Source organism: Ranitomeya variabilis, chromosome 4 (genome assembly GCF_051348905.1).
Source record: "Ranitomeya variabilis isolate aRanVar5 chromosome 4, aRanVar5.hap1, whole genome shotgun sequence".
NCBI lineage: Eukaryota > Metazoa > Chordata > Amphibia > Anura > Dendrobatidae > Ranitomeya > Ranitomeya variabilis.
Window position 1 is genome coordinate 705,711,870 of NC_135235.1, and position 27,114 is coordinate 705,738,983.

The following is a 27,114-nucleotide window of genomic DNA, read 5'->3' on the forward strand; positions in this document are numbered from 1 at the left end:
TTCGCCTCTGACATTGCGGATGGTGCGACAGCGCCCTCTGGTGACGTCACCGCGAGGCCGGTGACATGGCTGCGTTGTCTGTGGCGGTGAATCAAGCGCCGTATTAAGCACACGTGGGTGAGAATAACGCTATTGGTTATATTTAATTATGTGGATGTATATTTATCCGGCTATTGCCCTCATTTTCCGTCACTCCCTGACAAAGCAATGTGTGAAACGCGCGTTGGAGTGTGGGGTAGCAGCAGCACCACGTGGGAAATGAATCCTGGTCAGTATATGGGTGTTTGTATTATGGCTTAGTAACTCCCCTATTGGAAATCATTGTATATAATTTACACTTATGCATTTATTATGGTTTGGTAAACCCTCTATTGGGAATTATTGTATGTAATTCACACCTATGCACTTTATATGATATATTTTAGGGCTATATGCACCTTATTATTTATGTACTTTATATTATACTACCTAGATTCGATTATATACCTGTAGCACCTTATTACTTATTATACATGTAAATTATGGGTATGAAATATGTGTTTCCCTATTCATGGTTAGTTGGATATATATAACACCGTATGCTATATTGGTAACTGTATTGGATTACGGGTGCTGTTCTGCTCCCTTTGTGTTTTAGACTTCTTGTATGTATTTTTAATTGTGTTTGATTAGATTGGTGTCTTCGATAAATCTATTTATATTTGGAATATAACATGATTGTGGATGTGATTATTTTGGTTTTATGTATTTTTTCAAGTGTTTTTTTTTGGTATAAGATTTTGTTGTCTGCTTGAATTTAACTTCAATTACATACATGATAGGTTCTTTTTGTACTCCTATAAATTTTGTGCCCTGCTTACGCGGGGCCTGGTTAGCGGTGCGGTCCTTGCGGGCCTGGGCTTTAACCTGTAGATCTCGCTTGTCAAAGGCTCTGCACTGGGCCTAGTGTTTTTCCTCCTTCTCCTCCCATTCGCGGGCTAGCTGGGACTGGTAGTCCTCCCAACTTAGAACCTCTACAGTCTCTCCCTTCTGTTTGGTGGTCCCGGGGAACCCCATAAGGTCAGGGCCTGGGTTAACCCATCGGTACACAGTTCGCTCTGCCTATAACTCACCTGGCAGGGTGGTGGGCGCAATGGGGGCCTTCATAAATTGCTCCATTCCCGTGTCCTGGTCCCATGGCGCGAGGTGTTGGAGCCGGATGGTACCGTGGGGAGGTGGCACCGCTACAGGGCCTATCATCAGTCCCTCGGTCACCGGGGCAGGGTCAGCGTCCTAATCTGCGACAGCGGTGTCTTCGGTGCCGGTCGGTTCCACTGGCGGCGGCGTCTGCAGCGGTGCTGGCAGCGGCTCTGGAAGTGATGCAGGGAGCAGTGTTGGAGGTGGTGCTGGTGGATCCTCCGCAGGCGTCGTCCGGCATGGGGCCTTGGTGCTTAGCCGCAGCTGCAGGAGCTGGTCGATTAGCTCCTCCACGCCGGCCTTCAGGAAGTCAGGGCCAACGGGTGACGCTTGGCTACGGTGTCCCTCCAGGTGGCTGGGGGAGTCCTCGGCCTCTACCCGACGGTCTGATTCCGGACGACTGGCCATGACGTCTTCCACGTGGCTGGCTCCTTCCTTGTCCTTTTCCCACTCCCTTCTCTGGGGGCGGTTTCTTTTTCTTTGTCTCCACCTGCCATTGAGGATCAGGAGGCGGATCTCTGCTGCTGACGGACACGTCCTCAAGGTACAGAGAAATTTGGACTGGACGGCCATTATTTTTGGCACTCAGTCAGTTCACGCCCAAGATGGCACGCCCTTCTTCTCCTGTGCTCCTCGTGGCACTGTAATGGCGGCGGTTTTGGCGGCAAATGGCAATACACAGTCTTTTAGCACAAAACAGTTCAAGCACAATTCTGGCACAGTTCTTAGGCGCACATGACCCGATTTTCAGGCTTAAGTAGATCCTGTTTGTGACGCCAAAAGGATTGGAGCACCCCAAGTAGCGCAGTGCGGTACTTGGTACCGGGTCCTTCGGTTCTCAAGGGGGATGTCACAGTGGCTGACCCGGTCCGTGGCCCTAGGGACGTCCGTGTATAATGGGAAAAAGGTCTTTAAAATGGAAGTGTTCGTGATGCCACCTGTGGTATTCAGTCAGGGTGACCGACGCTGCTTTAAGGGGTCCGCTGGGGTGATGTTATGGCAGCTAGATGGTATACCTTCCCACAGGTGAAGTGTATCCCCAGGGCTTCCCAGTGTTTAGATGGTGGATGGTGAAAGGCGCAGTGAAGAATGAGGACACAAGGTTGCAGTCTCTTTACCTTTTTACTGCTTGCATGCTTGATGATGGTACTACTTGACTGTGTGCAATGACAGGTGCTGGGTTGGAGGCATCTTCGCAGGCACCATGGACAGGGGATTGGCTTTAACGCGCAACAGCAGAAGAAGCAGTGGTGTCACCAGCAGACACTGTTCCTGGACGATGGGGTTCGGCCCACAAAGTCGGGTGCTTTGCTGCCATGTGCCGAATCATGCTGGTGGTGGTCAGGCTGGTAGTTTTGCTACCCCTGCTTATGCCGGCATTGCAGGTGGTGTAAATAACATTTTTGGGGTTATTAGCAGAGTCTTTAAAAAAACAACCAGACTCGAGAAGATCTAACAGTTGGACTGGCAACTTCCATCGTGTTGGTGTTATGGGGAACGGTTGCCTGCCTTCTGTTTGCGGCCACTACACTGCTTCTTCTTGCCTGTTGTGGTGCTATGCTTCCCTCCCCCTGTGCGCTGCTGTCCTCACTTTGCATATCCTCTTGCCAGGTTGGATCAGTTACTAGATCATCCACCACCTCATCAACTACCACACCCTGGTCCTCCTCTTGACTTTTTGGAAATTGTGTCTCATCATCTTCCACCTCTTGTGACACGTTCTCACCGTCACCTTCACGTGACCGTGGCTGCTCAAATATTTGACCATCGCTACATCCGATCTCATCTTGCCCCGCTTCAAGTGGACTGGGCGAAAGGCCCAAATCTATAAATGGAAAAGCGAACAGCTCTTTGGAGTGTCCAAGTGTATGATCAGTTGTCTCCGGGCACTTGGCATGGTGGGAAGGACGATCAGGGTGAGGAATATGCAGTCCAGACTCACGGCTACTCAGACTTGACCGTTTGGAAGACAGGGTGGTGGCAAAGTGACTGGAAGCATTATCTGCTATCCAACCAACAACATTTTGACGCTGCTCTGGGTTCAATAGTGTTGTGCTGCTGCGGTCCCCTAGTAATTGTGACAGGAAGGTCAAGAGAGAAGATGAGGGTGTTTGTTTTTCACCTTGCCCACGGCCTCTGCATGCACCATCACCATCACGTCTAATTCCCTGTCCCTTGGCACGTGCCTTGCCCATTTTAAATGGACTGCAATATTTTATACGTTAACTACAAATGCCAGACTTTGGAGCAAACTTATATGTGATCCGTGTGCAGGAAAAACACAGTTTAAAATATCTGGGCTGTAAGTAACACAGTTTTTTAAGCAAACTGGTGTCAATAACTAGGTTAAGACACAAAAAAAATTCAATGGAGGCTTGACATACCACAATTTTTAGCACAATGATAGGCGATCCATGTGGTGGACAAAACACAGTGTAAAATATTTCCCCTGTAGTTTAATTTATTTTATTAAACTGGTGTCAAGAACTTGTATAAGCCACTCCCAAAAAATTTTACACTACCACAAAAATGGCAGAATTTTATGCGCACTCAGATGTGATCGGTGTGACGGCTAGACCCCTGTTTAAAATAGCTGGATTCTAACGCTGTATTATGGAAAGGATCTGGCTGTGTTCTCCAGTTCAAACAAGCAAATTGAGAAAAAAAATAAAGGTGTGCTCTGGATTGCTTTTGAATATAATAATCAGGATTAAGATGCAAAAAACAAATTACTCCTGGCTACTGATACCTAAGGCTATGTATATACGGTCAATATCTGTAATAGGCAGCAGCAGACAGTAATGGAATGGACCATTTTGCTGTATGCAATAAAGTATGCCACATAGACCGCCTGCCTACCCATCACTTACATCTATATACCCTGTAATTAGTCCTTTGAAGGACTGACCACCACCAGCATGTTCAGGCACATGGCAGCAAAGCACGCAACTTTGTGGGCCAAACCCCAGGGTCCAGGCACAGTGTCTGACGGTGACACCACTGCTTCTTCCGCTGCTGTGCGTGGAAGCCAATCCCCTGTCCATGGTGCCTGCAATGATGCCTCACAACTAGCACCATCATCAAGCACGTCCTTGTCTCAGTGCAGCATTCAGTTGAACATACCCCAGTCCTTAGAACGCAAGCGTAAATACGCAGCCAACACCCCACAGGCAACAGTACTAAGTTCACACAGTTCTCATCTGCTTGTGCTCAAAATGTTGCCTTTTAGGCTCATGGAAACAGAAGCTTTCCGCAACCTTATGGCAGTGTCCATCCCAAGGTACTCAGTCCCCAGCCACCACTATTTCTCCCGGTGTGCCATCCCAGCATTACACAAGCACGTCTTCCACAACATTAGCCGTGACCTCAACAATGCTGTTAATTGAAAAGTCCACATAACCACGGACACATGAACAAGTGCTTGTGGGCAGGGACGGTACATCTCGCACACTGGGTTAACATAGCGGAAGCCGGGACCCAGTTGGACATTGGGATGGAACACATCCTCACGACGCCAAGGATTGTGGGCCCTACGTCAATCAGGGTTGCCCCCACAGTTTACAGCTCCTGCAACTCTTCCTCTTCAGCCTCCATCTCTGAAATGACCACATCAGTCACAAGCTAGAAGCACTGTAGCTCTGCCTTGGCAAAGTAGCAACAGGCTGTGCTGAAGCTAATATGCTTAGGTGATAAACCGCACAATGCTTAAGAGTTGTGGACTGCTCTGAAAGACCAGGCAGATGTGGTGGAAACCTCTGAACCTACAGCCAGGCATGGTCGTGTGTGACAATGGCCAGAACCTGGTGGCGGCTCTGAGGCGAGCTCTCACACATACCATGCCTGGCCCATGTGCTTAACCTCATTGTTCAACGCTTTCTGAAAAGCTACCCGGAGCTGCTTTATCTGCTTGTGAAAATAGGCCTCCTGTGTGCCCTTGCCATGCTTCAGGAGTGTTTGCAGCTTCAGGAGTGTTTGCAGCTTCCGGATCACCGACTGGTGTGTGATGTCCCACCTCGGAACTCTACACTGCATATGTTGGAAAGGATTTGTGAGCAGAAGAGGGCAGTTGTTGACTACCAGCATCAACAAGGCCGTCGGTATTCAGTTCAGACTCCACACATAAGACCTCAGGAGTGGACATGGATGTCAGACATATGTACAATCCTAAAAAACTTTGATGAGTCCACCAAGATGGTGAGCGGCGATGACGCCACAATTAGCGTCACCATCAAGCTTCTCTTTCTGGAAATCTCTCTACTCACAATGAAAGAGGATGCATTGCAGGTGGAGCACGATGAGATGGAGCAAGGAACGATACATGGTGATTACACACAGCCCAGCATCATGTCATCCCAATGTGGACGAATGACGAAGAGGAAGAACAGGAGCTACTTTCATGAGCTATAGCCAGTACTACAAGCACAACTGTCAGACAGCCTGTTCAGCGTGGATGGCCTGAGGACAGGAAGGAGGAGACCATGGTCAGTTATCCTCTTGGTGAGGACACGGAAGTCTTGCCTGTTAGCAGTCTGGCACGCATGGCTGACTTTATGTTGAGCTGCCTTTCCCATGTCCCTCGTATTCTCAAAATTTTGGGTGGGACATTACTGGTTAGTGACACTTCTAGACCCTCGCTACAAGGAGAATTTTCAATCTCTTCTTCCAGAGGCAGACAGATGTACTAAAATGGTGCAGTACCAGAAGGCTCTTGTTGCGGATTTATTTAAAAAAATCCCATCTGAAAACGCTGGCAGCAGAGGTCACAGTCCATTGGACAACCAAGGAATACAGGTGAGAGACACAACTTCAATCCAGCAGAGGCAGGGGAACACTGGGAGTTTTCTCAGATCCTCCAATCGCACTGGCCCTGAGGCACAGAGTACTCTCACAAGGAGTGCAAAGTTATGGAAGATGCTGAGGGAGTACTTTGCTGACCGTACCAACATCCTCCGTGATTCCTCTGTGCCTTTTAATTATTGGGTATCTAAGCTGGACACGTGGCATGAACTGGCTCTCTACGCCTTGGAAGTCGTGGCCTGCCCTGATGGTAGCGATTTGTCAGAGCAAATTTTTTAGTGCCACTGGTGGAATTATAATTGATAAGCGCATTCGCCTGTCAACTGAAAATGCTGACAGGCTGACTCTTATATAAATGATCAAGGGCTGGATTGGGCCAGACTTCTCTACACCACCGAATGATAACAGGGAATCAACTTCAAATCCAGTGTCATTTTTTGGGGAGGTCTATTTCCATGCACCTCTTCATACCCACATATGGGTTTACGCTTCCTGATTTTGCCTATTTGCTGTTATCCTGCTCCTTCCCCTCATCCTCTCATCAGCCACCACCACTAGATCACCATGGTGACCGTGATGCAACAGCCACATTATTATGTTAAAGGGTGTTTATGATGACTGTACAAACATTTTTTACACAGTATGTTGATGTGTACCCCCAGGGGAAAATATTTGTCAGCCCATACACTTAGTGTATGGGAATTCCAAGTATAGGAGACCAGCGCTCCTTTAAATTGGGAAAATAATTTTTAGGAGGCTATCCTCCACGTCTCTTCAGACACCAACACTAGATCACCAGTGTGAATGTGTTCCGTGATGCAACGGCCAAATTATTTTTTTTCAAGGGTGTTTATGATGACCGTACAAAAAATGTTTACACAGCATGTTGATGTGTACCCCCCCAGGGGAAAATGTTTGTCAGCCCATACACTTACTGCATGGGCATTACAAGTATAGGAGACCTGCTCCTTTAAACTGGGAAAACATTTTTCAAAAGCCATAGTCCACATTTATTCCAAGGGGGATTGGGGTGCATGCAAATTTGGAACTGGCCTTGCATTCACTTCATGGGCAAACTTTATGGGAGTACCAAATGCATAATAATTGGAAATTTGTTTTCATGTGGCCATTCAAAACATCGGTTCAATAGCTTATTGGGGTGCGTGTAACTTTGGGGCAGGGCAGGCATTGCATTCAATGCTTAAGCAAACAGTATGGGAGTACCAAATGAATAATGGAAACTTTGGTTGCATGTGGTCATCCATTACGTCTATTCAATGGGTTGTGTCCAAATTTTGGGCAGCCCTGACATTCCCGGAATAACAGTATAAGGGACCCACTGTTTAATAATGGGAACAACAAGCATAGCCAGCTGATGGATTTCTAAGAATAGTGAGGGCCAACTGCTGACCCTATAAAAATAGACTTTGTGACTTCCAGAGTCCCTCCTTCATAAATGAAACAGGATGTGTCTGATGATGTGTCACACACCACATCGCCAATTAAGGTTGTAAAATGTTAAAATTACATTTCCCAGTGAATGCATTTGTTTTGTTTGAAAGCAATGCTAAAGTTGAAAAACGCATCAGAAACGCTACGTGTGAACATAGCCCAAGTGGTGGAGGAACATTTTTGTTTTGGGTTATTTTGTCTTACATACTAATCAAAAGGATGTTCCTTAACAAATTTCCCAGGAAAATCCATTTTGGTTTCCTTATTGTATGTTTTACTGTGCGCCTGTAAAAGTGGTGTAAGACTCTGACAACATTGTTCACAGCTGTGACCTGGAGTCAAAAATGCTTCCAGGGGTATTCCCCATGATGTTCCCTTGTCATTTAAGCACTGTTCTCATCCATTTAAGACGTTTTTAGACCTCAAAAGACCCCCGGGGGGGGGGGGGGGGGGTGTCGTGGCAAGAATGCTCGGTTTTCCCATAGACTTACATTGGGGACATTGCTCGGGTCGAGCAACCAAGCATTCCAATTTGCTTGACCCGAGCAACGAGCACCCAAGCATTGTAGTGCTCACCCAGCACTAATATAGACGTGATGACGCTCCGCAGCCAGCCAATCACTGTAATGCCACAACCAACATGGTGCAGCATTACAGTGCGTGGCAGACAATACCTGCATGGTGATTAGCGCTCTTTAGAGTGTTAACCATGCAGGGTGGGGAAGAGAGCTCATGCCCAACAAACCCGGAAATGCTCGGCACTCGCCGAGTATCACGAGCACTGCGATGCTTGGGCGAGTACTGAGGATGCTCATTCAGCACTAATTATATAGTCAATACAGAGTGAATTATCTCAAGTGTTTATTTATGTTAATGTTGATGATTATGACTTACAGCCAATAAAAACCCAAAAGTCATTATCTCAGTAAATTAGAATACTTTATAACACCAGCTTGAAAAATGATTTTAAAATCCAAAATGTTGGCCTACAAAAATTGATATTCAGGAAATGTACTCAATACCCGGTTGAGGCTCCTTTTGCATCAATTACTGCATCAATGTGGACTGGCATGGAGGCGATCAGCCTGTTGCACTGCTGAGGTGTTATGGAAGCCCAGGTTGATTTGCAGCCTTCAGCTCGTCTGCATTATTGGGTCTGGTGTCTCATCTTACTCTTGACAATACCCCATAGATTCTCTATGGGGTTAAGCTCAGGTTGAGTTTGCTGGCAAATCAAGCACAGTGATAATGTTTTTAAACCAGGTATTCGTACTTGTGGCAGTGTGGATAGGTGCCATGTCCTGCTGGAGAATTAAATTTCCATCTCCAAAAAGCTTGTCGGCAGAGGGAAGCATGAAGAGCTCTAAAATGTCCTGGTAGATGGCTGTGCTGACTGTGGTCCTGATAAAACACAGTGGACATACAGGAGCAGATGACATAGCTCCCCAAACCATCACCGATTGTGGAAACTTCACACTAGACCTCAAACAGCTTGGATTGTGGCCTCTACACTCTTCTTCAGACTCTGAGACCTCAATTTCCAAATGAAATGCAAAATTTACTTTCATCTGAAAACAACACCTTGGACCACTTAGCTTCTGTCCAGTTCTTTTTCTCCTTGGCCCAGGTTAGACGCTTCTGACGTAGTCTATTGGTCATGAGTGGCTTCTTACAAGGAATGCGACACTTGTTGTCCATGTCCATGATACGTCTGTGTGTGGTGGTTCTTGAAGCAATGACTATAGCAACAGTCCACTCCTTGTGAATCTCCCCCAAATTTTTGAATGGCCTTTTCTTAACAATACTTTCAAGGCTGAGGTTATCCTGGTTGCTTCTAGCACATTTTTTCCTTCCACTTAACCTTCCATTAATATGCTTGGATACAGCACTCTGAACAGCCAGCTTCTTTAGTAATGACCTTTTGTGGCTTACCATCCTTCTGGAGTGTGTCAATGACTGCCTTCTAGACATCTGTCCAGTCAGCAATCTTCCTCATGATTGTGGAGCCTACTGAAACAGACTAGGGGACCTTTTTTAAATGCTTAGGAAGCCATTGCAGGTGTTTTTATTCTAATTTACTGACATAATGACTTTTGGGTTTTCATTGGCTGTAGGATATAGTCATCAACAGAAATAAACAAGAGATATATCACTCTAATGGCTCTATATAATACATTTTGCATTGAAGAACTGAAATAAATTAACTTTTTGATGATATTCTAATTTAGTGAGAAGCACTTGTATATGACTATGTAAAAACAACTAAGAACATAAAGCTTCTACCCTGTGTGAATTCTTTGGTGGCTAAAAATAGATGGTTTCTTCACAAAACATTTTTCCACATTATGAACATGAAAATGGCTTCTCCCCTATGTGGGTTTTCTGGTGGCTAACAAGATTCGCTTTGTGGGTAAAACATTTCCCACATTCTGAACAGGAAAAATGCTTCTTCCCTGTGTAAGATCTATGATGTCTGACAAGAGCTGATTTATGTAGAAAACATTTCCCACATTCTGAACAGGAAAAAGGCTTCTCTCCTGTGTGAGTTCTTTGGTGGCTAACAAGATGAGCTTTCCTGTTAAAACATTTATCACATTCTGAACATGAATAAGGTTTCTCCCCTGTGTGGATTTTCTGGTGGCTAACAAGATTCGTTTTGCGTTTAAAACATTTCCCACATTCTGAACAGGAAAAAGGCTTCTCCCCTGTGTGGGTTTTCTGGTGGTTAACAAGATTCGCCTTTTGGTTAAAACATTTCCCACATTCTGAACAGGAAAAAGGCTTCTCCCCTGTGTGGGTTTTCTGGTGGCTAACAAGATGCACTTTTTGGTTAAAACATTTCCCACATTCTGAACAGGAAAAAGGCTTCTCCCCTGTGTGAGTTCTTCTGTGGGTAAAAAGATGCGCTTTGTGGTTAAAACATTTCCCACATTCTGGACAGGAAAAAGGCTTCTCCCCTGTGTGAGATCTATGATGTCTGATAAGAACGTTTTTATCTGCAAAACATTTCCCACATACTGAACAGGAAAAGGGCTTCTCCCCTGTGTGTGATCTATGATGTTTGACAAGATCTGATTTATGTACAAAACATTTCCCACATTCTGAACAGAAAAAAGGCTTCTCCCCTGTGTGGGTTTTCTGGTGGCCAACAAGACTCGCTTTCTGGTTAAAACATTTCCCACATTCTGAACAGGAAAAATGCTTCTCCCCTGTGTGAGCTCTATGATGTCTGACAAGAACTGATTTATCTAGAAAATATTTTCCACATTCTGAACAGGAAAATGGCTTCTCTCCTGTGTGAGTTCTTTGGTGGGTAACAAGATGCGCTTTCCGAATAAAACTTTTTCCACATTCTGAACATGAAAAAGGCTTCTCCCCTGTGTGAATTCTCTGGTGACTAAGAAGATATGATTTCTGGGTAAAACATCTCCCACACTTGGAACAAGAAAATCTACTGTCTGTTTTGTGAAGGTTTTGTTGTTTAAGAAAGGACTTTTCTAGGGGAAAACTATTTCCATATTCTGAAAATGAAAATGTCTTCATTGCTTTAGGAGCTGTTCGTTTTTGTATGGTTAATTTGTGACTTTGATTTTCCTTAGTAGTCGTTAATGAATCAGAAGACAGGACCTGTTCCAAAGGATCAGATGACAGATCTTTGCTGTGAAGGGATGATGGTATATTTGGAGTAATGGTATTCACTTCAATTGTATCCTGTGGGATCTCATGATCATCTGATTTAAACACTGAAGATGTCAGCTGTCCTGCTGGTCTCCTGGTATGGTCATCTGCCAAGAATAAAACTAAGTATTATTTTGGAATAAAATATCCTTGAATTCTATACTTAACATTTCTACTTTAACGGTCTCTAAAAATAGCAAGTTATGCAAAATTATTGAATTATTCACCAAGACAATGACAGTTTACAATTTACTAGACTGGGCTCAAACCAAATTAGGGATCCAAGTTTTTGGCATTACTATAGTGAGAAGAAACCACTTACTTAATGGCATGTGTATCTACTGGAGCAACATCTGGGCATGATGTGTTGGGTAATATCTTGGGATATTTGCAATTTTCACTTTCCAATATCCACTGCGCTAATATCTGGAAACTGCCAGTGGAGTCAAAATAGTCACTATTCCTATAGATTAATTCATTGAGGGTTATAATTTACAAAATGGAGTCACTTTATAGGGATTTCATCCTCTCTGGTTTTCTGCAATTTTATCATATTAGGGATTCTGCAAATGGTGTGTCCACCTCCTTTGGGATCTGCTCCTGCAATGTCTACTTCGGACACCAGACGTGGGCCTTACTCATTGTGCAGGCGATGCTGGTAACAGAGGTGGTGTTGGAACCAGAAGCTCTTGGCGGTGCACGCTCTGCCCAGCCACTAAGATTAGGGTGCCTGGCATCTATAGTACCATCCAGTCTGGCCGTATGGGTATGTGTGCAGTCAGCTGCAGTAATCTGCTCCCTGTTTTAGCCAATCGGAATGCACCACATCTTTTTTAATTAGATACATTTTTATTAACCGTAACAAGATTTACAACAGATCACATGTTCGTACTCATTTTGTGTTTTACAGTAAATTAACCCCCCCATGGAGACCATATCAGGAGCAAACAATAATTTGTCCATAGTTGACAATATCAAACAGAGTTCCAGTTTTCCATAAGTTGTACTCTATAATACTATATTCTGGTATAACATAAATTAATCCTATCCAACCACAGCTGCAACAATTTATGGAAGAAATCCAGCTTGTTTCTCATGGTGTAAATATTTTTCTCAAGTTGAATTATGTTGTTCGTTTGAGCAATGAATTCGCGTCTGGCCGGAGGCTCCTCTCTAATCCAATATTTTGCTATCAGTTTCCTTGCAATAAATAATCTTGCAATTACAATTTTAGTCAAATTGTCAGATAATATTTCCTCCACATACCCTAACATACATATTAACGGATCTCTAGGGATAACACACCCGTACACCACTCCAATGCAGTTCAACACTACAATCCAATAGGAGGACAATCTGGGACCATGCCAAAGCATATGCAATATGTCCGCCTGAGATTGCGAACACCTTGGACAATCAGATTTGGACTTTGAAAGCACCACACCTTACTAAAGCTTAAGGCTGCTGTCACACTAGCAGTATTTGGTCAGTATTTTACATCAGTATTTATAAGCCAAAACCAGGAGTGGGTGATAAATACATAAGTGGTGCATATGTTTCTATTATACTTTTCCTCTAAGGGCTCATTTCCACATGCGAGGCACACGTCCGTATCTCGCATGTGGAAACCAAGCTCTGACGCCGGCACTTGGGAGCGGAGCTGTGCAGCTCCATTTGTTCCTATGCGGCCGCACGCTCCGCTCTGGAGTGCCGGCTCCCCAGCTTGGTTTTCACATGCGAGATATGGACGTGTGCCTCGCATGTGGAAATGAGCCCTAATTGTTCCTCTCCTGGTTTTGGCCTACAAATACTGATGGAAAATACTGACCAAATACTGCTACTGTGACGGCAGCCTGAAGCATATTGCCGGAATCTGCCAGATACAGCCTTGATCTCTTCTAGTTCAGTCCTTTGTGCTCAGCTCCCGGCTTGTATATTTTTTTTCCTGGTTTTGACCTTGGCCTGTTTACTGACTACTCTTATGTCTCCTGAGTTAGTATTTTCTTTGGCCTTGTGGTTCTGACATGGTTATCTGTCTATTCTTCTTCCCACCTTATTGAACAGAACAGCTGGTAACACTGTGGCCCAAGCCTAGGGCTCTCTGTGTAAGTCCAAATCCATGTAGAGGTTAAAGAAGTTAAAAGATAATGGGCAAAACTGACTATAGACAATAACACATCTACTGAAATGATCACGCAATCATCCTCAGGAAAAAAAAAATGAGTAGTGGTGAAACTTCCCTGGAATAATTGGAGTATGGGACTCGGTGGCTCTAAGCAATATAAACTATCGTAAGGACCCATATTTTCTGTCAGATGAATGTCAAGAAGAAATATTAGACATTTAAATAGAACTTTTTATAACAGTGCAGAGCTGAGGTGTCTTAAATTTAGATCTCAGGCATTTGGTAATTGAAACCTTTTTTATAAACACTCCCAGGGAGTTACAGACTCGGGTAAGTGAGACAGGCCGATCCCACCACAATCAAACTATCATAAATAATGAATTTGTAAAAAAAAAAAAAAGTTATATCCTCAACAACATATGTATGAGGGGCGAACTCCAACACTAAACTGGAGTTGCACCCATTTATGGTGGACCATTGGAGATACTATGAGTCCAGACCAGAAGAATTGGTGAAAGTATTAGTGCCCCCATTTCAGGAGAAATTACTGTTCAATCTGAATTACTGTATTTAGGATTGAAAACATAATGTAATTTATGATGTGGAGTGAATCCATGAAACCAGGGCTCGAGCCATGCCAACACATCTCCTGCAGGCAAGCATAAATTTACAATGGGTACGGGAAGTATTCCTACCCCTTTAAATTTTTCACTTTGTTTCTTTGCAGCCATTTGGTAAATTAAAAAAAAAAAAATTTCTCATTAACCCCTTCATGACCGTGGGATTTTTCGTTTTTACGTTTTCGTTTTTCGCTCCCCACCTTCCCAGAGCTATAACTTCTTTATTTTTCCATCAATTTGGCCATGTGAGGGCTTATTTTTTGCGGGACAAGTTGTACTTTTGAACGTCATCATTGGTTTTACTAGAAAACGGGAAAAAAAGTGCGGTGAAATTGCAAAAAAAGTGCAATCCCACACTTGTTTTTTGCTTGGCTTTTTTGCTAGGTTCACTAAATGCTAAAACTGACCTGCCATTATGATTCTCCAGGTCATTACGAGTTCATAGACCCCTAACATGACTAGGTTATTTTTCACCTAAGTGGTGAAAAAAAATTCCAAACTTTGCAAAAAAAAATAAAAAAATTGCGCCATATTCCGATACTCGTAGCGTCTCCATTTTTCGTGATCTGGGGTCAGGTGAGGGCTTATTTTTTGCGTGCCGAGCTGGCGTTTTTAATGATAGCATTTTGGTGCAGATACGTTCTTTTGATCGCCCCTTATTGCATTTTAATGCAATATCGCGGCGACCAAAAAAACGTAATTCTGGCGTTTCGATTTTTTTCTCATTACGCCATTTAGCGATCAGGTTAATGCTTTTTTTATTGATAGATCGGGCGATTCTGATCGCGGCGATACAAAATATGTGTAGGTTTGATTTTTTTTTTATTGATTTATTTTGATTGGGGCGAAAGGGGGGTGATTTAAACTTTTATGTTTTTTTTATTTTTTTCGCATTTTTTTTAACTTTTTTTTTTACTTTTGCCATGGTTCTATAGCCTCCATGGGAGGCTAGAAGCAGGCACAACCCGATCGGCTCTGCTACATATCAGCGATCATCAGATCGCTGCTATGCAGCAGAAATACAGGTGTGCTGTGAGCGCCGACCACAGGGTGGCGCTCACAGCCACCGGCGATCAGTAACCATAGAGGTCTCATGTGACCTGTCCCGGCTTTGATGCGGGCTCACCGCGGAGCCCTGCATCAAAGCGGGGGAGCCGACATCGGACGGTATAGTACGTCCGATGTCGGTAAGGGGTTAATGTACACTCCAAGTGCGGTGAAATTGCAAAAAAAAAGTGCAATCCCATACTTGTTTTTTGTTTGGCTTTTTTGCTATCTTCACTAAATGCTAAAACTGACCTGCAATTATGAATCTCCAGATCATTACGAGTTCATAGACATCAAACATGTTTAGGTTCTTTTTTATCTAAATGGTGCAAAAAAAATCCAAACTTTGTTAAAAAATAAAAAAATTACACCATTTTCTGATACCCGTAGCGTCTCATTTTTCGCGATCTCGGGTTGTGTGTGGGCTTATTTTTTGCGCGCTGAGCTGACGCTTTTAAATATACCATGTTGGTGCAGATACGATCTTTTGATTGCCCATTTTTGCATTTTAATGCAATGTCGTGGCGACCAAAAAAACATTTCTAGAGTTTTGACATTTTTTTCTCGCTACGATGTTTAGCGATCAGGCAAATCCTTTTTTTTATTGATAGATCGGGCAATTCTGAAAGCGACAATACCAAATATGTGTAGGTTTGATTTTATTTTTGTTTTATTTTAAATGGGGCGAAAGGGGTGTGAGTTGAAATTTTATATTTTTACATTTTTAAAACTTTTTTTATTAAACTTTTGGCATGTTTCAATACACTGTGTTCCAAATTATTATGCAAATTGGATTTAAGTGTGATAAAGATTTAATTGTTTTGTTTTTCAAATAAACTCGTGGATGGTATTGTGTTTCAGGACTCAATGGATCACTGAAATCAATCTTACACAACATAGGATAATTAGTTTTCCAGGTGATTCTAATTAAAGGAAAACTACTTAAAAATGATGTTCCACATTATTAAGCAGGTCACAGTTTTCAAGTAACATGGGAAAGAAAAAGGATCTCTCTGCTGCTGAAAAGCATCAAATAGTGCAATGCCTTGGTGAAGGGATGAAAACATTAGATATTTCTCGAAAACTTAAGCGTGATCATCGTACTGTTAAGAGATTTGTGGCTGTATCTGAGCACAGATGTGTTTGTGCTGATAAAGGCATAATGAGGAAGATTTCTGCCAGGCAAGTTCATCGGATTAAGAGAGCAGCTGCTAAAAAGCCATTACAAATCAGCAAACAGATATTTGAAGCTACTGGTGCCTCTGGAGTCCCTCGAACCTCAAGGTGTAGGCTCCTTCAAAGGCTTGCTGTGGTGCATAAACCTACTACTCCGCCACCCTTAAACAGTGTTCACAAGCAGAAATGGTTGTATTGGGCCCACACATACATGAAGACTAATTTCCAAACAGTCTTGTTTACTGATAAGTGTTGAGCAACCCTGGATGATCCAGATGGATGGAGTAGTGGATGGTTGGTGTATGGCCACCATGTCCTAACAAGGCTGCAACAACAGCAAGGAGATGGAGGAGTCATGTTTTGGGCCAGAATCATGGAGAAACAGCTGGTAGGGCCCTTTAAGGTTCCTGAAGGTGTGAAATGACCTCTGCAAAGTATATAGAGTTTCTGACTGACAACTTTCCTCCATGGTATAAAAAGCAGAAATGTGCCTTCAGGAGCAAAATCATCTTCATGCATGACAATGCACCATCTCATGCTGCAAAGAATACCTCTGAGTCATTGGCTGCTATGGGCATAAAAGGAGATAAACTCATTGTGTGGCCACCATCTTCCCTTGACCTCAACCCTATAGAGAACCTTTGGAGTATCATCAAGCAAAAGATCTATGAGGGTGGAAGGCAGTTCACATCAAAACAGCAGCTCTGGGAGGCTATTCTGACTTTATGCAAAGAAATACAAGCAGAAACTCAATGGATGCAGGAATTGTGAAGGTGATATCAAAGAAGGGTTCCTATGTTAACATGTAACTTGGCCTGTTAGGATGTTTTGGAGTTAAATAGCTTTTTGTTCAGTGAATGTGACCTCCTAATGCTGCAAATTCCACAAATGAGCATTTTCAGTTCTTTAAAACATATCAAATGTTTAGAAATTCTACTGTGCCTAATAATTTGGAACAGTGCATTTTAAGTTTTTATTCATTTTGGAGATTATACTGTTATCATTGGGAGGTTTATTCAATAAAATTCGATGTATACTCTAACGGGTGATGACTTTTATTAGACTGACTGTCATTTACACCAACCATTCAGGAAAATCAGATAAAAATGTAATTTGCATAATAATTTGGAACATAGTGTAGTCTCCATAAGAGACTACAAGCTGCCACAACTCGATTGGCTCTGCTACATAGAGGCGATGTTCAGGTCGCCTCTATATAACAGATTTATTCACTTGCAATAAGCGTCGACCACTGGGTGGCGCTCACAGAAAGCTGGCACTGACAACCATAGAGGTTTCCAGGAGACCTCAGATTGTCATGCCAACACACTGGTGACCCGCGATCAAGTGACGGGTTGTCACCGGTGTGTGTATTTCCGGCACGATTGCCAGAAGCAAAATTTAAATGCAGTTGTCAGAGTTTGATAGCGGCATTTAACTGGTTAATAGCCACGGGTGGATCTCGATTCCACCCATGGCATTGCGAGCACATGCCAGCTGTTCAAAGATGTGGGCTCACCGCCGTAGCCCACATCAAAGGGAGGGAGTCAGACATCGGCGTACTATTACACCCGATGTAAGGGGTTAAACCGATAAGACTTGATTTGGAAAGGCACACACCTGTCTATATAAGACCTCATAGCTCACAGTGCATGTCAGACCAAATGAGAATCATGAGGTCAAAAGGAACTGGACAAGGATCTCAGAGACAGAATTGTGGCAAGGCACAGATCTGGCCAAGGTTACAACAGAATTTCTGCAGTACTCAAGGTTCTTAAGAGCACCGTGGCCTCCATAATCCTTAAAAGGAAGAAGTTTGGGACCACCAGAAGTCTTCATAGACCTGGTCGTCCAGCCAAACTGAGCAATCGTGGGAGAAGAGCCTTGGTGAGAGAAGTAAAGAAGAAAACCAAGATCACTGTAGCTAAGCTCCAGAGATGCAGTAGGGAGATGGGAGAAAGTCAACTATCACTACAGCCCTCCACCCGTTGGGCCTTTATGGCAGAGTGGCCCGACGGAAGCCTTTCCTCAGTGCAAGACATATGAAAGCCCACATAGAGTTTACTAAAAAACACATGAATGACTCCCAGACTATGAGAAATAAGATTCTCTGGTCTGATGAGATGAAGATAGACCTTTTTGGCGATAATTCTACATGATATGTGTGGAGGAAAACAGGCACTACTCATCACCTGCCCAATACAATCCCATCAGTGAAACATGGTGGTGGCAGCATCATGTTATGGGAGTGTTATTCAGCTGCAGGGGCAGGGCAACTGGTTGCTATTGAAGGAAACATGAATGCGGCCAAGTACAGAGATTTCCTGGATGAAAACTACTTCGAGAGTGCTTTGGACCTCAGAATTGGCCGAAGACTCACCTTCCAACAAGACAATGACCCTAAGCACACAGCTAAAATAACAAAGTAGTGGCTTCAGAACAACTCTGTGACCATTCTTGACTGTCCCAGCCAGAGCCCTGACCTAGCCCCAATTGAGCATCTCTGGAGAGACCTGAAAATTGCTGTCCACCAACGTTCACCATCCCACCTGACCAAACTGGAGAGGATCAGCAAGGAAGAATGGCAGAAGATCCCCAAATCCAGGTGTGAAAAACTTGTTGCATCATTCCTAACTAGCTCAACAGGGTGTTTCTACTCAATACTGAGCAAAGGGTCTGCATACTTATGACCATGTGATATTTCAGTTTTTCTTTTTTAATAAATTTGCAAAAATTACTACATTTCTGTTTTTTTTCAGTCAAGATGGGGTGCAGTGTACATTAATGAGAAAAAAATTAACTTTTTTGAATTAACCCAATGGCTGCAATGAAACAAAGAGTGAAAAATTTAAAGGGGTCTGAATACTTTCCGTACCCAGTGTATATTACAGCCATCAGACATGCACAACTTAGAACCATATCACGGCACAGGTGTACTCTTTATTATGCAGTTTATCACAATCTTGTATGAACTTAGTCAGTTTTATAAGAAATTGTAAAATCAGGATAAAGGGAAACTCTGCTGTTTTTGTACATAAATTCATACTTGGCCCTCACTGCACATTTAATGTTGTCAATTATGAGGCCAGTCTCACACGTCCAGATAATTCCGGTACCAGAAAAATCGGTACCGGAGTTATCCGTGTCCGTGTGCTCACGTGGCACATCAGTGTGGCAGCCATGTGCCGACTGGGTACTACACGGACCGTGCAGGAGACAGCACTAGAGATAAGCGCTGTCCCCTGCATCTGTTGCTGAAGCCGGAATTCATTCCTTCTTCCCAGCAGCATTTGCTGGAGAGAAGGAATGAAAAATCAATGTTTTTTTTATTGTTTTTGTCTTTAAAGGGAACCTGTCACCTGAATTTGGCGGGACCAGTTTTGGGTCATATGGGCGGGGTTTTCAGGTGTTTGATTCACCCTTTCCTTACCCGCTGGCTGCATGCTGGCCGCAATATTGGATTGAAGTTCATTCTCTGTCCTCCGGAGTACACGACTGCGCAAGGTAATATTGCCTTGCGCTGGCGTGTACTTCGGAGAACAGAGAATGAACTTGTGCAGAGACACATTGATTTTAATGTGTCTACGTGAGTCAGTGTCTCCGGTCCGTGAGGAAACTTTCACCACACATACCGGAGCCACTGACGTGTGAAACAGGCCTAAAAGTGAGGTTTTGCCAGAAAGACTAGACCTGGTCTTGTAGGGACCATATGAGCACATTCAGCAGCACAGAAGGCAGAGAAGGTAGATTTATCCAATATCAGGGATCTAAAAATGACCCAAGCGATCCATAATAGGATGACCAGCCTTAGGCATAATGTTAGGAAAGGTGAAATCTGTCACAGTCTGTTTCGGCATTTCATTTTAGAATATAAACGAGATCCCACCAGTTTAAGACTCAATATATTAGAACAAATATCAGAACGTGTGTCTAATGGGTCTCAAAGACTTGTGAATAGGGAATCCTATTGGATTTTTAAACTATACACACTTAAACCAGAGGATTTTCCATCTACATATATTTTTCTTTATATGGATTTTATTGTGCATCCAATATGCATTTTACATCTATTTGTATTGTTTTGTATACGAAGAAAGGTTTTAACACAAAAAACAGCTCCATAGGCGCACCATAGGCGCGGTTTAATTAATGAATTAAGCAACTGGAATAGTGATGCCGTTCTGGAGGATATAGAACATCCACAATATATCATTTGTCTATGCCTGAGGAAGGAGCTGGTGCACATCGGAAATGGGTAGAATATTAAAATGAAAAGTTTGGGGTTTTTTAACGTTCATTTGTTTTGATGCCCAACTTTATGGCTCAGCACTTCGCAGCGCTTTTCAAAGCCCTGATTTTTTCCTTCTTCCCGCATCAGGGATTTTGGAAGCCAACAGCATAGTTACCCTCCGTTTTCTCTAAAAGGCTCATCATAATATTTTTCTAACTTGTCAGCACATTCTACGTACGCTGTCATTTGGCTTTGTAGTTTACGGATATGGGCAGGTAACGGTCTGAGTCTTCTAATCTTAGGGGGTAGTTGGATCCTCCAGGATGTAAGTTCTATAGAAAAGAGGGATTTTTGGTACTTACCGTAAAATCTCTTTCTTGGAGCCTTCATTGGGGGACACAGGACAACCATGGGTGTATGCTGCTGCTGCTAGGAGGCTGACACTATGCAAAAAAAGGAAAAGGCGTAGCTCCTCCCTGGCAGTATACACCCGACAGGCACCAAGCAACTCAGTTAGTGCAAAAAGCAGTAGGAGAAGCGACAGAACTCATAATAGTAAAAGTACCTACTAAACTAGGGCCTCCAGGCCCCAAACACGGTGCCAGAACAAACAAGTAGGGAGGGTGCTGTGTCCCCCAATGAAGGCTCCAAGAAAGAGATTTTACGGTAAGTACCAAAAATCCCTCTTTCTTTATCGCTTCATTGGGGGACACAGGACAACCATGGGACGTCCAAAAGCAGTCCCTGAAAAGGGTGGGTAGAAAGGAAATGAGAAAAGGTCTCAGGTCGGCCGGTGTGCGACCGCCGCCTGCAGTACCTTCCCACAAAGGCCTGCATCGGACGAGGCTTGCATATGAACCCGATAGAACCTCGTAAACGTGTGCAAAGACGACCAGGTTGCGGCCTTGCAAACTTGCAAGGCGGAAGCCTGGTGGCAAACAGCCCGGTGGCGAACAGCCCAAGAAGCTCCGACAGCTCTGGTGGAGTGAGCTCGCACCCCAAGAGGAGGACATGCCTCAAGAAGACGTACGATTCTAAAATTGCCGAGCGAATCCAGCGGAAGATAGTGGATTTAGACGCTTGAAGGCCCTTCCGATGACCCTCGGAAACAACAAAGAGAGAATCGGATTGACGGAAGGGAGCGGTTCTAGAAAGATAGACCCGAATGGCCCTGACCACGTCAAGCTTGTGAAGGGACTTCTCCAAAGGATGAGCCGGAGAAGGGCAAAATGATGGAAGGACTATGTCCTCATTGATGTGGAAAGCCGAGACCACCTTGGGAAGGAATTCGGGAACCGGTCTAAGAACAACCTTATCCTGATGAAGATCAGGAAGGGGGAACAGCATGAAAGGGCTGCCAACTCGGAGACCCTCCTAATAGATGTAATGGCAATGAGGAAGGCGACCTTTCAAGAGAGAAGGCAAAAGGGCACGTCCTGAAGAGGCTCAAAGGGAAGTCCTGAAGAGTACCAAGGACCAGGTTAAGGTCCCAAGGATCCAAAGGAGGACGGAAGGAAGGGGCGATATGCGCAACTCCCTGTAGAAATGTCCTAACCTGGTGAATGGAGGAAAGGTCACTCTGGAAGAGGATCGACAGAGCGGACACTTGTCCCTTGAGTGTGCTTAGGGATAGGCCCAAATCATGACCAGACTGGAGGAAACCGAGAAGATCCGGAAGAGAAAGGGACATTGGAAAAACTTCATTAGTTTCACACCAACGGAAGAACGCTTTCCAGTACCTATGGTAGATACGGGAAGACGCCGGTTTTCTGGCTCTGATCATGATCTGTATGACCTGGGGAGAGAGACCAGAGATCTTCAAGACTGCGGCCTCAACGGCCATGCCATTAAACTCAGCGACTGAGAACTCTGGTGGTAGAGAGGTCCCTGCGAGAAAAGGTCTGGCCAATCCGGGAGTCTCCAAGGAGTATCGGCGAGCATATTTACGAGCTCGGCGTACCACGGCCGACTTGGCCAGTCCGGCGCTATCAGTATGACTGGAATCTCTTCCAACTTGATCTTCTTTACCACCCTTGGAATCAAGGGGAGGGGAGGGAACAGGTAGGGAAACTGAAACTGGGACCATGGAATTACCAGAGCGTCGTGGCCGACGGCAAGGGGGTCCCGGGATCTGACGACAAACTGAGGGACCGTGTGGTTCATCCAGGACGCCATAAGGTCGACGTCTGGTGTACCCCAGCGGAGGCAAATTTGATCGAAGACTGCAGGTTGAAGAGACCACTCGCCCGCTGCTAGGCCCTGGCGACTGAGAAAGTCGGCTGCCCAGTTTTCGACCCCGGGGATATGAACAGCTGATATGGCCGGAACGTGGCGTTCCGCCCACCGAAGAATCTTTGCCACTTCTGCCATTACTTGGCCGCTACAAGTCCCGCCCTGGTGGTTTAAGTACGCCACGGTCGTGGCGTTGTCCGACTGGATGCGGACAGGAAGATTCATCAGAAGAGACTGCCAGTGGATTAGCGCAAGGAAGATTGCCCTGATCTCCAGAAGGTTGATGGGAAGGAGAGCTTCCTGGGTGGTCCAACGGCCCTGAGCCGTGTGCTGTCGGAAGACTGCTCCCCACCCAAGAAGGCTGGCATCGGTGGTGATGATCTGCCACTGAAGGGGAAGAAATGATCTTCCTCTCAGGAGAGAGGAGGACAGCGTCCACCAGCTTAGAGACTGACGGACCAGGAGAGGAATGTGGACGGGACGGTCCAGGGAGTCCAAGGACCTGTTCCAGGTGGATAGGAGGAATAGCTGGAGGGGGCGGGTGTGGAAGTGGGCGAAAGAAACAGCCTCCATGGAGGCCACCATCTTTCCCAGGACTCCCATGCAGAACCGAAGACTGGGGAGCTGGACGTTTGAGAAGGCGGACCACCTTGAGGAGTACTGAGAACTTATCCTCTGGGAAGAAGGCCCGAGCTAAGTTCGTGTCGAACACTATGCCCAGGAAGGACAGTCGTTGAGACGGAATCAGAGAGGACTTGGTCCGGTTGATAATCCAGCCGAGACGGGTGAGGGTGTCTAGGGAGACCTGAAGACTGTGGGCACAGTCTAGACGAGAGGACCCCTTGATTAACAGATTGTCCAGGTAGGGGATAACGAGGATCCCCCTGGAACGAAGGAGGGCCATGACCGCAGGGATTCCTGTTATGATCCGGTGGCTTTGGAGCTGCATGAAACTTTCTCAGAAGAAGTGGAATCTGTACTGACCGCAAACCCTGAACTAACACCGCAACTAGAAGTAGCCGTGGGGTGTGCCTAACAAAACCCTAGACACCTCGACACAGCCAGAGGACTAAATACCCCTATAGATGGAAATAGGAATACTCACTTGCCTCAGAGCAGAACCCCAAAGGATAGGCAGCCCCCCACAAGTATTGACTGTGAATAGGAGAGGAAAGACACACACAGGCAGAAAACAGATTTCAGCAAAAGAGGCCACTCTAGCTAAACAGGGAAAGATAGGACAGAATACTAAGCGGTCAGTATTAAAACTCTAAAAATATCCACAGCAGAAAATACAAAAAGTTCCACTATCTAACTAAAGATATGGAATGTATATCTGCAACTCCTGAGAATCCAACAAGACTGAGAAAATACTGATACAATCTAAGCTGGTCAAAAAAAACATTGAATAGCACTAAATCATAAGCACACAGCATGTGTGCCACAAAAACCAGACACTTATCTTTGCAGATTTGGCAGCAAGGCATAAGGAACCAGGCAAGGAGAAAACCTCCAAAAACAATGGACAACTGGCAAGGACTAATGAATCCTGCACGCCTAAATACCCCAGTCAGAACTGCAATCATCCGATACACCTGACCAGGGCTGAAACTCAGAGACAACTGCATTATCACCTACAACCAACGGAGGGAGCCCAAAAGCAGAATTCACAACAGTACCCCTACCATGAGGAGGGGTCACCGAACCCTCACCAGAGCCCCCAGGCCGATCAGGACGAGCCAGATGAAAAGCATGAAACAAATCAGCAGCATGGACATCGGAGACAAAAACCCAAGAATTATCCTCCTGGCCATAACCCTTCCATTTGACAAGATACTGAAGCCTCCGCCTCGAAAAACGAGAATCCAAAATCTTCTCAACCACATACTCCAACTCCCCATCAACCAACACAGGGGCCGGAGGATCAACAGAGGGAACAACGGGTACCACATATTTCCGCAATAAAGATCTATGGAAGACATTATGGATAGCAAAAGAGGCCGGAAGCAACAATCGAAAAGACACCGGATTAATAATCTCAGAAATCCTATAAGGACCAATAAACCGAGGCTTAAACTTAGGAGAAGAAACCTTCATAGGAACATGACGGGAAGATAACCAGACCAGATCCCCAACTCGAAGCCGGGAACCAACACCCCGACGACGGTTAGCAAAACGTTGAGCTTTCTCTTGAGACAACACCAAATTGTCCACCACCTGAGTCCAAATCTGCTGCAACCTGTCAACCACAGAATCCACACCAGGACAGTCAGAAGGCTCAACCTGCCCAGAAGAAAAACGAGGATGAAAACCAAAATTATAAAAAAAAGGCGAAACCAAAGTAGCCGAACTAGCCCGATTATTAAGGGCAAACAAGGCCAATGGCAAAAAGGCCACCCAATCATCCTGATCAGCAGACACAAAGCATCTCAAATAAGTCTCCAAGGTCTGATTAGTTCGCTCGGTTTGGCCATTTGTCTGAGGATGAAATGCAGAGGAAAAAGATAAATCAATGCCCAGCCTAGCACAAAAGGCTCGCCAAAACCTAGAAACAAACTGGGAACCTCTGTCAGACACAATATTCTCCGGAATACCATGCAAACGAACCACATGCTGAAAAAACAACGAAACCAAATCTGAGGAGGAAGGCAATTTAGGCAAAGGCACCAAATGAACCATCTTAGAGAACCGGTCACAAACAACCCAGATAACCGACATCTTCTGAGAAACCGGAAGATCAGAAATAAAATCCATAGAAATATGCGTCCAAGGCCTCTCAGGAACCGGCAATGGCAAAAGCAACCCACTAGCACGGGAACAACAAGGCTTGGCCCGCGCACAAGTCCCACAGGACTGCACAAAAGAACGCACATCACGTGACAAAGAAGGCCACCAAAAGGACCTACCAACCAAGTGTCTGGTACCGAAAATACCAGGATGACCAGCCAACACAGAACAGTGAACCTCAGAAATCACTCTACTAGTCCATCTGTCAGGAACAAACAGTTTCCCCACTGGACAGCGATCAGGTCTGTCAGCTTGAAATTCCTGAAGAACCCGTCGTAAATCAGGAGAAATGGCAGAAAGAACCACCCCTTCTTTCAGAATGCCGACCGGTTCCAGGACCTCAGGAGAATCAGGCAAAAAACTCCTAGAAAGTCCATCAGGCTTAATATTCTTAGAACCCGGAAGATACGAGACCACAAAATCAAAATGGGAGAAAAACAGGGACCATCGAGCCTGTCTAGGATTCAGCCGTTTGGCAGACTCGAGGTAAATCAGATTCTTATGATCGGTCAAGACCACAATACGGTGCTTAGCTCCCTCAAGCCAATGTCGCCACTCCTCAAATGCCCACTTCATAGCCAACAACTCCTGATTGCCGACATCATAATTACGTTCAGCAGGTGAAAATTTACGGGAAAAGAAGGCACACGGTTTCATCAAGGAACCAGCAGGATCCCTCTGAGACAAAACGGCCCCTGCCCCAATCTCAGAAGCGTCAACCTCAACCTGAAACGGAAGAGAAACATCAGGTTGACGCAACACCGGAGCAGAAGTAAATCGACGTTTAAGCTCCTGAAAGGCAGAGACAGCCGCAGAGGACCAATTCGCCACATCAGCGCCTTTCTTTGTCAAATTGGTCAAGGGTTTAACCACGCTGGAAAAGTTAGCAACGAAACGCTGATAAAAATTTGCAAAACCCAAAAATTTCTGAAGGCTCTTTACGGACGTGGGTTGAATCCAATCATGAATGGCCTTAACCTTGACCGAGTCCATCTCAATAGATGAGGGAGAAAAAATAAAACCCAAAAAAGAAACCTTTTGCACCCCAAAGAGACACTTAGACCCCTTCACAAACAAAGCATTGTCACGAAGGATCTGAAACACCATCCTGACCTGCTCCACATGAGACTCCCAATCATCAGAAAAAATCAAAATATCGTCCAGATATACAATCAAGAATTTATCAATATAAGTCCGGAAGATATCATGCATGAAAGATTGAAAAACAGATGGAGCATTAGTGAGCCCGAACGACATCACAAGGTATTCAAAATGACCTTCGGGCGTATTGAACGCAGTTTTCCATTCATCACCCTGCTTAAAACGAACAAGATTATACGCCCCCCGAAGGTCAATCCTTGTAAACCAACTAGCCCCCTTAATCCTAGCAAACAAATCGGAAAGCAAGGGTAAAGGGTATTGAAACTTGACCGTGATCTTATTCAAGAGGCGATAATCAATACAGGGTCTCAAGGAGCCATCCTTCTTAGCAACAAAAAAAAAACCTGCTCCCATCGGCGAAGAAGATGGCCGAATATGCCCTTTCTCCAAAGACTCCTTAATATAACTCCGCATAGCGGTATGTTCAGGCACAGACAGGTTGAAAAGTCGGCCCTTAGGAAACTTACAGCCTGGAATCAAATCAATAGCACAACCACAGTCCCTGTGCGGTGGAAGAGAACTGGACTTGGGCTCATCGAATACATCCTGAAAATCAGACAAAAATTCTGGAATTTCAGAAGAGGAGATGGACATTAAAGGAACCTCATTATGAACCCCCTGACAACCCCAAC

At 44.7% G+C, this 27,114-nt stretch overlaps 1 protein-coding gene across 1 annotated transcript in view; it reads right to left on the reverse strand.

The window, feature by feature from the left end:
* Positions 1-5,630: 5,630 nt before the first annotated feature.
* Positions 5,631-27,114, reverse strand: part of LOC143766511 (uncharacterized) — a 46,479-nt gene continuing 24,995 nt past the window's right edge. The window contains exon 7 of the mRNA XM_077254255.1: positions 5,631-11,210. Within this exon, the coding sequence (XP_077110370.1) occupies positions 9,769-11,210 (1,442 nt within the window). The 3' untranslated portion in view covers positions 5,631-9,768. The remainder of the gene's footprint in view (positions 11,211-27,114) is intronic.